Consider the following 13,131-nt stretch of genomic DNA (forward strand, 5'->3'; position numbering starts at 1 on the left):
TATAATCAGTCGGAAGGATAATCACCTGGCACAACCTCCTGGCCAAGTCGTGGTTGGCCAGGGCCGACGCTCCTTCGGGAAGTGGGGTGTCAGATGACGCGCCATGGCCGGCCGACCTCCTGTCGTCGCCTGGCACCATCGAGGCCTTCCCTCATTCAGACACCAGGCCCTGACATCAGAAAGAGAAGGCAGGCTCGAGCCCGACTGGGTCCCTCCTGAGGGCACAGCGGCCGTCGATGCAGGTTGATTGGGCTCGCGTGTCTCTGCCCGAACCTCTTCCGTCGGCTGTGTGGCCGGCACATTCTCGATCGTTTCCTCGGCCTCCCGTCCCTCGGATGGGGCTGCTCCCTCGGTCGATCGTTCCTCGGATGGGGCTTCGAAGGGCGCCGTCGGCACCGACAGCACGATTATCGACTCACGATCTGACGCTCGTTCGGAGCTGTGCTGCGCTCCCGTCACCGCCGGCTCGCTCGACGGTGCTACTTGAGGCCTCTTGGGAGGCCGTGATGGTTCGGCTCCATGCGCCGGCCTCTTCTGCACCGCATGTTGCCGAACATCGGCTTCCATCAACCTCACCCTCAGCGGCATGTCTGCAATTTCAACAGAGGATCAGCACCAAAAAAAAAAAAAGAAAGAAAAGAGAAGAAAAATAGACATAGGCGAAGAACCGAGCTCAGACCGACGTCATACAGGGCTTGCTCGGTGACGAGCTCCCTCTGCTTCGGCACCGAGATGTCCTTCAAATAGTGGAAGTCCTCTCGGTCCCCGTCCTCCACCCGACTGTTCTCATTTGGTTGAGTTCAGGGGTCCCCCCAGCGGGAAGGGAACCCCCAAGGAACTGGAGAAGAGACAATGAAGAACTGGTTCTTCCATCCATAGATTGACGATGGAAGACCAGTGATGAAGGAAAGACCCTTCCGAGGGTTGAAAAACCACTACCCTCGGGCTTTAGGGTAGGGTCGGAGAACGAAGAAGGCTCGGAAGAGAAAAATATGAGGATTGGTCGGCAAAAGCCGACACAACAGAACAAAGCTGACTATCAGCTGGACTGAGTTCGGTGCCAGTTGCGCTGGACAAAGTCCGTAATAGTCCAGTACATTCCGGACGAACTCCGAAATCGAAAAGTAGAGACCGGTCCGGAGGTCCTCGACGTAGAAAGCCACCTGGCCTGCAGGCGGGTTGTTAATCCAACCATCGGCTCCAGGGGCGAACAGCCGAAACTGCTCCGGGATGCAGTACTGCTCCCGGAGCCGATCGACGTTCGGCCCCGAAAGTGAAAAAATCTCCACCTCCGGGGTCAACCGAGAATCGTCGGTCGGGTTCCCCGACCGACTTCCTCGTGGGGAGGTTCTGGCCATGACGCTAGAACCAAAGTCAAAGAATGAGAAGAAGAAGGAAGAAAATTTCAAGGAAGCAAGGAGAAAACGAAAGACAACGACAAAGGCTCCTGGAAAACTCTCTAAGAAAGGAGGTGGGGACAACTACCTGAGATAAGGGACCGCTCGGCCAGAGTCTCGGCAACAGGTTTGAAAAGTAGAGTTTTGGATGCAGGTGACCCTGTATATATAGTGTCCCTCGACGGTCGGGATGAGAGCACGCCCAACGAAGATCTCCCAGATCGTGACACGTGGCAGCATCTGGGCCTTCCCTCCGTCCAACGATTCGACGCACCTGCCCCAGATCAGGCCACGTAGCCTCCATCCGCCTGAATGGATTCGGCCCAATGGCCCCCTGCCACGTGGCGAAAAAATCGTGGCGGTTTGCGTTCCCGAAGAGACGGCGAAAACGGCGGTTTCTATTCTCGATAGGACGTCTGACACCGATGGGATGCCTGACACCCATAAGATGTCTGGCGTCGGATCGATCATTGGTACGGTCGTCAGAGTCGGAGCATGATGCGATGGATATCCACTCCTTTCACCCGAAGCCGCCGCCCACGCGAGGGCGCTGGCCAGCACGACATCCGACTCAGGAGTGGGGGGGCAACTGTTGGGATATATCGATCGGTCCCTCTCACACCGACTCACCATCGGGCCCGCCTGACCGACGTCCGACTCTACCGACTGCACCGACCGACGACTACCGACACCGTCCGATTGAAGATATGTCGGTCGGGAAGACCCTTTCCATTCCCGACTGGCCGAACGACGGAGCCCGATCTCCGACTCCCGCAATGCGCCAGACTGACCGTTGGAGGGTTCTTGGATCTTCACCCGACATCCCACAACCAAATGCCGACGTATGGCCGGTCGGCTCCCCCAAACGTCGTACGACTGCTGAGGGCTGCCGTCCTGATAAAGGCATACGGCATAGCCGCCCTGGGACATTATCCTGCCAAGGACATGGATTAATCCCAGCGATTTGACAACCCACGGTGACTTGACAGTCTACGGCGATTCTGACAGCCTCCGACGATTTGACAACTCCTTCAGTTGTCTGCGCCATTAATGACGGCACCACGCCGCGCTCTACTATAAAACGGGGAAGGCAACAATGCTGTAAGGAGGTTCTTTCGAAGCTCCTGGACTCACTCTCTCTAGTTCTTACTCTCTCTCTCGCTGAGTTCTTCTGACTTTTTTCTACTGTTGCCTAGTCTCCTCTCTGACTTGACCGTCGGAGGGTCCCACCGGAGGCATCTCCGGTTAGTGTGGACTTCTCTTGCAGATGCTCATTTTTAGTGATCAGGCGATGAGGGGATTGGCCGCAACAAGGCTAATGGCTAAAACCATCACGATCTCTCTGACCCAGGCCTAGATGAAGTTGGGGTATATAAGATAATCTTAAGAAGTGGAGGGTCACGGTATATAGAGCATTCTTTCAAACAATATGGTAAAGGAGATCAGGCCTGTGACTAAAACCAATGCGATCACTGTGACCCAAGCCTAGATGAAGTCGGGTTCTTAGGTTTAGAAACTCAATAAATCCAATATCAAGTGAAAAATTATATTTCTTTGGGGTTAAAAAAAAAAAAAAAAGAGTGCTAAAGTAGTGCATAGAGGTAGGAATGTGAAGTGGTCTCTAATAAATTTCTAATATTTATTAAATTATGCGACTTTCTAAAATATTATTATTTTTATTATATTATAAAATGAAAGAACTAGAAAAAAAATATAACAAAAATATTGTACCTGCCAAAGTTGTTGATCAAAATATCATTAAGATTAATTAATAAAACTTACTTAACGATAACATCGAATCATGATAATTAGGAGACATGTAGTTTAATCTTCTAAATATTTTTCTAATCTAAGATTCTAATTAGATATCTTCTCTCGCATTATTCTCATTGACAAGATTATGTGCATTTTCGGCATTTAAACACCCAATTTTAAATGATACCTCAAATAAATAAATCAATAAATATATTTTTTTTAATTTTATCGTTCTAATTGTTATCATTACTATTTTGGCATGCATCAAATGCGTTTCTTTGCTGGAATGCAATATGTGCGCCGGACTAGCTCCTATCTAGTGTAATCTCCCTTTTCCACGCTGCAGGTCTTGATCAAATAAGCCTTTCCACCGAGCCCCAACTCCACCTCCACTGTTCCACGGCTCCCACCCATGGATTTTGAGGCTGTGAAGCGATCGCTGGAGGCAGCAGCGGAGGAGACCCTCCCATCCCCGTCCCTCGACACCCTCCCTTCGAAATTCTACGACGCCTTCGTTCTCCATGGCCTCCGCGTCGACCTCGTCGAGCCCGGCCGCCTCCTCTGCTCCATGACCGTCCCTCCCCGCCTCCTTGTAAGCCCTTCTACCCGTGTCACCGCCGCCTGAAACTCCCCTCCCTCCTCCCGGTCTCCCGATCTTCTCCAATCTAATCCTGCTCGTTCTTTGCATGATGTCTCCATACAGAACACCGGCAACTTTCTACACGGCGGCGCCACCGCTTCACTGGTCGATTTGGTCGGGTCCGCCGCTTTCTACACGGCTGGGGCTCGGACCAAGGGTTCCCCACTGGAGATGAGCATCGCCTACTTGGATGCCGCCTTTGTCCATGTGCGTTCCCTTCTTTTAATAAGAACTCGTTTCTTTTCCTTCGGAAACATGTCAATTTCTATATTTTGGAGGGTTTTTTTTTTTTTGTGTGTAATTTGAGCTGTTTCTAAGTTTGCAAGCAAATTTTCTTTGTTGTAGAATGTTTTACTGCTATTATTTTTCGAGCGGGGGATAACTTTGAAGTTTTAAGGATGGAAAATTCAGCATTCTTGATGGTGCTTGGGGAATTCGAGTTTAGAAGCGATCAAATCTGTCTGTTTCCAATATTTTTTCTTCTTTAAACCGTGTTTGCTGGAAAGAGCAGTCAATTTGAATTTTGGAGGATATATCAACTAGTTTGATGGTATTTGGGGGCATAAAATTGCTTGTCACTACATGTGATTCATTAATATTTAGGAAAGTTGCTAAAACTATATATCATCTTAGATTGTATCATTTTTTGGTAGGATCAGACTGGATATAGGTCCTAAAATGTGGTAATAGTTAGCAGACACCATAATCAAGTTAAATATCCACTTGACCGTGCTTTGATGCTTCTTTATGCAGTGCTCCTTTATTGGGTATAGTTGTTTAAAATGTTCACATTAGAGTGAACTGAGCTCTGTGCAACTTGCTGAGAACTGAGCTAGCTCAGACAGGATCAGGTATTCACATGGCATTTAGGGGCATAAAACTAACCATCATTAGGTTAGGGTCATGTGGTAATCTGTTTCTTGCCAGATTTGGGTAATGTGGAGTAGTCTTAGGTTAGTTAATGGGTGAATGGTATCAGAGTAGATGAATGGTCCTTAATGTGGTATCATCCCAAAGACACAACTTTGATATACTGTTTTTCAGTGGCGCCTTTTTCAGCCTCACGTATTCTAGGGTATAGCTGTTGAAGATGTTCATGCAGAATAAACTAAGCTTGGTGAGACTTGCTGAGAAGACTATGGTGGTTTAATGAATAACTTTAGATCTTATTACAATGGCAGGGACATCTAGTGGGGTAGAGAATCAGATTCAATTTAGGTTTGAGGGTGGGATTCATTGAATTTGAATTGAATAGTATTTAAGAAAGGATGCATTCCTTGTGTTTTTTTGAAGATGATGCTATGGAGCTGTAATGGCATAGGAAATGAAGAATTTTGGAATACATGCACAACCTGAATCCAAGTCAATGTCCTGATTTATTTGCTCATTATGGTGGTCATGGGATCTTTTTCTGCTTTGTTGCAGACAGATGTTTGGCATAACTTACTCTTTAGAAGAATGTAGAACATGCATAGTTTTAAAATGGCAAATAGCTCATTAGAGCAACAAGAGACAACATATGATCCGATCACGGAGAAGGAAGTAATTCCTTCGACCTGCTTAACTTGAATATCCTTAAAAACATTAAGAAATAAAAAAATTGGTGAAAGTTGCATCTAGTTCCTTTTTTCTTTCATCAATCAATAATAACCTTAGTTATATAGGCTCTATTTATACTAGTAAGTTCTTCTTGCACAATTTGGGTCGGATTTCTCTTTTAGTTAAAAGAGGATACAACATTCGCTAAATAGATATGTCTAGTAGAAATAATAATGAAAGATTTAAAATCTTATAAGAGATAGATTTTGACTTTTGTATCGACTTTATTTGCAGCTACTTGATTCTTCCCGGATTGCGAGATATGCCTGGTCAAATGTTTTCCCAAAAAGCAAATTTTTGCATATATCCAATTTTTTTTGAGCCTAAAATGATGAAATTTGGTCTGATTGCTCAGTGCGCTGCACCCAGTGCACCCTTAAGGGGTGGCACTATATCGTAGAGCTTGAGAAGTTAACCAATTTTGAGAAAAAAGCACATCAATTGGATGTTGTATGGGTAAGTTATGGCCTTCGAAAGTTTGGTACGTAATTCGGCTTTGTGTTGTGGTGGATCTCACTCCTGGGCATTGTCTAGTTGTCCCCATAGTTTCTAAAGTGGTCCACATCTAGTTTTGTGATCCTTCTGAATCAACACATATGGAATATTTAAGAATAATCTATATTGTTTAGTACCACTAGATGTATAGTTTTGGTGTTTCAGGCTGAAATTGTTTCAAAAAAAATCATATTGTACATCAATTTAAAGAATTATGTGTTATTCAGCTTGTAATTGATCTACTTTTCTAATACATAACCATGTATCCACCATAGTAAGATGTGCAATTGCTAAATTACATGCATTAGGTGGCAAGATATATCTTAAGCATAAGATAGATTTAAAAGTAACAAGCCGCATCAAATTCTGTTGTACTTGGATCTTCCTTTGCAATGGATTTATTGGGCAGTATTTCTGCATGAATTTATCAACCTTCTTGGTTGTTGATTCTTGGGTTCCCGCATAGAAGATATCAAGTAAGACAAAGAGCCACTATATTAAGTCCTTCATTTTTTTTCAAGGAAACAAGTGGTAAAAAGTTAGCATGGAATGGATAGTGTGGTGCATCCTGTAAAGAAGATCTTTCTGCATGACAATTTTGCTGAGCCCTCAGCAACTCTGAAGACTGCTGAATTGCTGTCCATGAAAAACAGCTACTTGTAAAAGCATGTATTGAATGACCATTGGATCTCAAGGACAAGCTTAGCCCATTGAGTTTTCTTGGAAAGTTTATCACATAATTTGGCCTGAGATGGAGATGCAATATTCAAGATATTTGCTGAAATCATATGCTCTGATTTGTAAACAGTATGGTAGATGTTCTGTTTGGAGTGGTGAGCTCTTGACATTATGATTATAAATTATAACAGGACACTGTGTTGTCATATGCAAGGTCAACACTTTTGGTCATATTGCCACATTTGACTTTAGTTTGGAATGGCATTGAGGTTTTGTTATAACCAGGGTGGAGCTTTTTTATGTTCATCAATAGTTTTAATTTGCTTCAGATTGGATTTACAGCAAGGTAAAATTCAAAATTGTTAAATGCAACTTTATGAAGGCAAATGTAAATGCATTGGTGAAATTTAACATAATTCTTTTATTGTTAAATTTCTTGCTTGAGGATTCCTTAAGTTCCTTTTCTACGTGTTTCTGAAAGTCACACTTTTATCAATTACCTTATAATCTTTCCATGTCTCTGTTAAATCTCAACCTTCTATGGATCATTGTGATATTTTCTTGTAATTTGCATTGGACCTGTAGCTTGCCTCCTTATTTTACGAATGAAAGTTTCAGTCATGGCTTTCAATGTCCTCCCTTATCCTCTCTCTGTAAATTGGTTTTAGATTGTCAATGCTTGGGCCAAATCAGGTGGGTTGGGTTGTGTTTTGGGTGCCAACCCAAGCCCAATCCAGCTAAGGGGATGCCTATCCCAAACCTAACCCAACCAAATTATGAATTCAACCACCCAAACCTGGACATGACCCCACTCTAAAACTTTCTACTGGAACAAATTTAGGTTGGTTTTTGTTGGCCCAACAAGACTTAAACTAAATTGGATTGAGAGCTGTTTCTTGGGTTCAGATGTTGTGCATTGTAGGGTTTAGGTTTCGCTTGCATTGGGTTAGGCACTTTTATATACTAATCTGGTTTGGGTTTGAGTTGGGTTGGTTGCCCATGTTAGATTTATGTTTCCAAGTCGCACCTTTAGTCAACATACAATCATGCGATGCCAAGAAGAGCATATTCATTTTGGAAAAGCTCAGATTTGAAAGTAAGATAAAATAGAATTATAATGTGAAAAACGAAGGTTCCAAATAAAATAGAATTAACCTTAAACTTAGTTTGCAATCCTCATATCATGTGCTAGGTCCTATGGAGGCATGATCCTTTGAGGTTGAGAACTTTTGGTGATTGCCTATCAACATAATTGTAGCAAGATACAAACTTTTCTTCTTTAAATAGCAAATACCAGATGTCTCTATGAATTACTCAAAAGGTGGGCCTAAAGCACAACATCGCATTTAGTCATCTAGAGGACAAGCATTCTGGTCACGATGAGGGGGAAAACATATGAGTTAAGCATCCTTTAACTTTCCTGGCTGATTTTGGTTTTGAAAAGGACGATCATAGACCCTCCTCGCTGTTGCATTCTGTGTTTTTTTTTTTAAATATTTTGGGACTGTATTATCATTCTGTGCACCATGGACGCAGTTAGGCTGAATGAAGAAACTTTGAGCAACATCCTTAAATAACTTCTTGATTCTAAAATGATATCTTCTATGGGCAAGGTTGATAGAAATTGTTTGATTGTTTGGTAAATACAGGAAGACATTGAGATAGAGGTGAAGGTTCTACGGGCTGGAAAGGCTGTGGGGGTTGCCACTGTAGAGTTAAGGAAGAAGAAGTCTGGAAAGATCATAGCTCATGCGCGTTACACCAAGTACCTTGCTGTACCTAGCAATTTATAAAGGGATGTTTTCTTTTACTTGAGCTGCAATTAAAGCTTTATTTGCATCTATTAACAAAAAAAAAGAAAAGCTTTATTTGCTTTATGAATGTAATGCTCGAAAATTTGGAGCATCTTGTTGTAGAATTGATCCTATACTGCTTTCTACATACAGGCTTTATTATGCCTTCTATGTTTTATTTTTAGTTTCTTTTCTATTTATGCATCAGACAATGTGAACAGTTGAAGACTTTGGAGGAAAGGCTACTATCAGTAGTTGAAATTTTCGAGTCTGTGCCGTTGCTATGACCGTATACTCTCTAGACACTTGTGTCTATTGCATTGGCATTGTGGATTCTTATTTCTAACTATCATGTTCACAATTCTCTGTAGGTGAGTAATGTCCGGATGAACTATCACAAAATTGATTTATTTTGGCCAAAATGGAAAGTTGTTGAGTTTTTTAGGGTTATGTTGTGAAAAACACCCACAATTATCTATGACTTGCAAATGAATTCTTTTTTTTGTGTTTGCAAGATCACATATGCATTATGCTATTTCCTGAATAACCCCTTCTGTGAACGTTTTCAAAGTTTGGGATATCAGCCATCTTAGTGGATGACTAATACAGAATGAGACGATTTTGGTTTGTCTCCACTGAGATGGAAGGTGAGAAACTTTTGAGAAGAACTCTGATATCTTTTAGATCTCGAATAATTAATAGGATCTTAGAAATCTTGGTTGGTGTAGTACAGTGGAGATTAACTACTAATCCAAGGTATTATCTTTGATGTTTATTTCTTAAAAAATTATTGAGATGCCAAAAACAAATGGAATAATATCAGGTGTTAAGGAGAGGTTGCACTTGAATCAGATTGATTGCTAAAAAAATAGAAGGTTGCGTTTAAATCAAAGTGTTTACATGTTGCCAAATTAGTTTTCTTTGTTGTTTTTGTGAACTTTGGACCACTAATGCTTAAAGTATGGCGGGACCGGCAGCTCCATCTATTATATATATATATATAACAATATACTATGGAGGGATATTATGGTGTTGCTAAGTCAGTTTTTCAAATAAGTTTTGTTTTAACGCAATTTATTCTCAGTTCTTTGATTTCTCAATGCATCCTTTCCACGAGTTTTTTTCGATGCCTTCCACTCTCTTATCGAGTTTCATTTCACTTTTGTGAGCGACACCTTCACCAACACCTGCATTGACTGGAAGGAGATGTCGGGGCTCATGTCTTCGAGGATATCTCTCAGGAGTGAAGAAAGAGGAGGTGAAGGTGGAGGGATAATTTCGGCAAGGTCCGATCTAGATGGATCGATGGAGGAGATCACTTTATGGGAGGAGGGGAGGGATGGAGATGCCAGAAGCATCCATCACTGTCCGTTATAGTGTTTGCGCTGCTTGCCTCCGTGACCAGCTTCTTGACGAGTCCATCGGCTAGGCCGCCTCCGCCTCCCACAGCATGATGCCGTCGGGGAAGGAGCAGCAGCGGCGGGGGTGGGGATCCTACTGCAGATCTTGATGTTGGTGCTGGCTTTCATCTTGGTCGTGTCCTCCGTCGCCGTAAGATATACTACCTCTCGAAGGCCAGTGCCTCCCTTCTCATCAGTAATACAACCTTCCCTTCTCTCTTTTGGATCGATTCTTGGACGAATAGAGGGGTGGTTAGATTGATCGTTAGGCTTTATTCTATCTTGATACTGTTTTTTTGGTTGGCTTTCTATAATATTGATTGCTCGATTAATGATTTTTTTATTTAAATGATGAGAGTGACCTTATTTATTGGAGGATTGCCGCTTGAATATGATGGCCGCATAGTTCATTATGGATGAAATAAATTTCAAGTAGATTTTAATTTTTAACTTTGGATGGTTTTAAGCAAAATCATAAAATATTTCAATCTAGAGAGATGAATATAGTTGGAACGTAGAGGTGAAGGAATGAGCTAGGGATGACCGATGAGGAATGAAACCACCCATTAAATTATTTGAGTAGCGAACGGAGCCAACTTAGACTATATTACGAGATAAAGAGCTTTGGAATCATTAGGTTGTTCAATGACAATCAAGAGATTCAAAAGGAACAATCCAGAGGGCATAAAATTTAATATAAACTGTGAATCACCAATAATGTTAAGTAAATATGGCTTGGAGTAGTCTTGCCATATGAAACATGTCTAAATGATGTGAAATAGAATTTTCATCAGAAGTATGCTAACAAATAAGCCCAAAGCAAAGATACATATGGAAGCAATGAGTGAATCAGCTTTATGAAAAAAAAATCACACACTTAGCAAACCGAATACAAAATTAGTAAAAAAAAAAAAAAACTTCACACAACTTGAAGGGATTAATATCTTATGAGAAAATGCACAACAAAAATCAGAAGAGGCTCAGGTAAATAGAGATACTTGAATTTATGCATAAGATCTAGGAAGAGGAGAAAGATTTAAGTTAACATGAACAGAAGTTTTGAGAAGGGATTTGGGAGAGCTTGAAGTAATAGTGGAGTAGTCCTATTAAGGTTGAGCAATGATTCATAAGGCTGACTACAAATAATTGGGACAAGAATTGGTGATAACAAAAATTTGTACAGCAATTTTTATCTTATTAGCAACTTCAGTGATACTCCTTTGATTGAATTCCTTTTTTTATCTTTCTAATTGGTTCTTTTATTTATTTGTTTATTTAATTTGATAATCAATATCCATAGGGTTAGGGTATGCCTATGGTGCCTTCATGCTTCCGGGCTGGCTTATGGTCTTTATGTGGCCTATATCCCCATGTAATGCAATCCTACGAAATTCTGATCCATTAAGCCAGATGTTATGGCATTTGAAGAAAGGCATATCTTGCCAGTTAGGACTCTTTTGCATAGATTTTCTAGACGTGTGTAGTTTATTGGTCATGAGGGCCTTGGACATTTTATATATATATATAATTAAACAAATAGTTGATGTTAATGGAGGTCGGAATCTAAAGGTAACTTCAGTAAACTGGCAAACGAGGGGTCCTTGGATTGGAATCGGGTAATGGCGGAAGATCCAAGAATGTTAAGAGGTAAGTGCTCCGCCTGTTAAATTGTTTGTGTACTTTAATTTAAAAAATTCTTGCAATATCAATTAGTTATTAGCTGATCCTCAACATGACAAAATTTTGTGTGTAATGTGTAATAGCCCTTAAATGATACTCTTTGATTGCGTATAATAGTTGAGTCCCAAAACAGTTTTGCAGTGCCATCTGGTGGCAGTTCGGAACTGGAGAATTTTTAGGGTATTCATTTCAGCTCGCATGGTTATAGTATATGCTTGGATATACTGAATTTGCATTTGAGGGATTGTGATGCATATATGGGCAAGACGTTCGAGATCCTGGTGCAGCAGCAGAGGTGGATCGGTGCGTAGAGGTGTAGCAGCTGAGGAAGATCCCAGTCATGATGGAGGCCCTGGTGGGACTCAGGTACATCGGTATTTTCATTTGTCAAATAAAATTTTTTTGCTCAAACTATTAGATTTTGATTTGATGGCAAGAATGGTTATTATCTATAATATGGAGCTATCATATTGCGATTTAAAGTTAATATGGATGTTCTTTATATAAAATTAATATGAGTGAGTTTCAAAATGATTTTATTAATAAAAAATAAAATATATTTTATTTATATAATATTATGTGAAGGAGTGTTATCAATTTAGTTTTTAAATGAATTTTTTATATCGTCCGAAAGAACATTCGTAAAGAATGAGTTTTATTTTTGTACATTTGGCTCCAGGCAACGTGCGGACCTTTGACGAATTTTATAATAAATTGAACAAAGAGTTTTTGGCCCATAACTCGAACAGAGACAAATGCACGTCAAGCATCCATTTTGCATGAATTAAAAAAGGAACAAGGAATAGCAGGGTTCTTTATCCTGAGAAAAGAAGGAAGTTCTTGTTGTGGTTGAACCTTGTCATGTGCTGTTATTGGAGCCTTCACCACCTGCTTCCATACAATCGTAAACTGTTGAGTGAGAAAGCAGTATTAGTGTCATAGGCATGCTTGTAGTGAAAAAAAAACAGCTAGCTAGTTGGCTGACTATATTTTGCAAGGAGAGTAATTATCTTACGATGCGATTAAAAGAGCAAAGGGGTAACAAAATATTCTCTACTTAATATTTTCCGGCATTTGTTTTATGCAGTACAGGTGTCTGCTGTGAGGTACCGGAACACTTTGAAAGAATATGAAAAAAAATATGCGAAACCAACCCCCATGGTCTGCATGGGAGTCTGTGCCCAGACAAAATAATTTTGAAGCTTGCAATGGGGCTGGGATGCATAGAAGCGCAGAAGCCGAATAAAATTTCATTAAAAGTCTTATTTTGCATATATATATATATATATATATATATATATATATATATATATATATATTCTAGTGCCGTTGCATGTTACGAAAGATGTCTCCGCCTGACATAGGTATGAGCAGTGACCACACACTGCAATGAGCACAGGGGATTGATGTATCATGTGTTGGGATAGTTCGAGTTGTATCTTTCACACAAAAGAATGATTGATCTTGTTTCATGATCTCAACTGTGAGATCATGCTTTGCATAACTTTTAAAATATGATATGATGATCTATCCTATGGATGATGAGATCATACTTTGCACAACTTTCAAAATACAGTGTTATGATTATGCTGTGGATGGATGAAAGAAATTCATCAGGTTTTGAAAGATATGCAAAATGCAATCTAATGATGAGATCATAAAAAAAAATCAATTATTATTTTAATGATCCAATC

At 40.9% G+C, this 13,131-nt stretch overlaps 1 protein-coding gene across 1 annotated transcript; it reads left to right on the top strand.

Annotated features, from left to right (window-relative positions):
* Positions 1 to 3,483: 3,483 nt before the first annotated feature.
* On the top strand, positions 3,484 to 8,618 carry LOC105037851 (uncharacterized). The gene is made up of 3 exons (XM_073242435.1): positions 3,484 to 3,744; positions 3,856 to 3,999; positions 8,214 to 8,618. The coding sequence occupies exons 1-3, from the start codon at positions 3,565 to 3,567 to the stop codon at positions 8,355 to 8,357; spliced, it is 468 nt and encodes a 155-aa protein (XP_073098536.1). The 5' UTR covers positions 3,484 to 3,564; the 3' UTR covers positions 8,358 to 8,618.
* Positions 8,619 to 13,131: the final 4,513 nt, after the last annotated feature.

The sequence above is a fragment of the Elaeis guineensis genome, chromosome 8 (genome assembly GCF_000442705.2).
Source record: "Elaeis guineensis isolate ETL-2024a chromosome 8, EG11, whole genome shotgun sequence".
NCBI lineage: Eukaryota > Viridiplantae > Streptophyta > Magnoliopsida > Arecales > Arecaceae > Elaeis > Elaeis guineensis.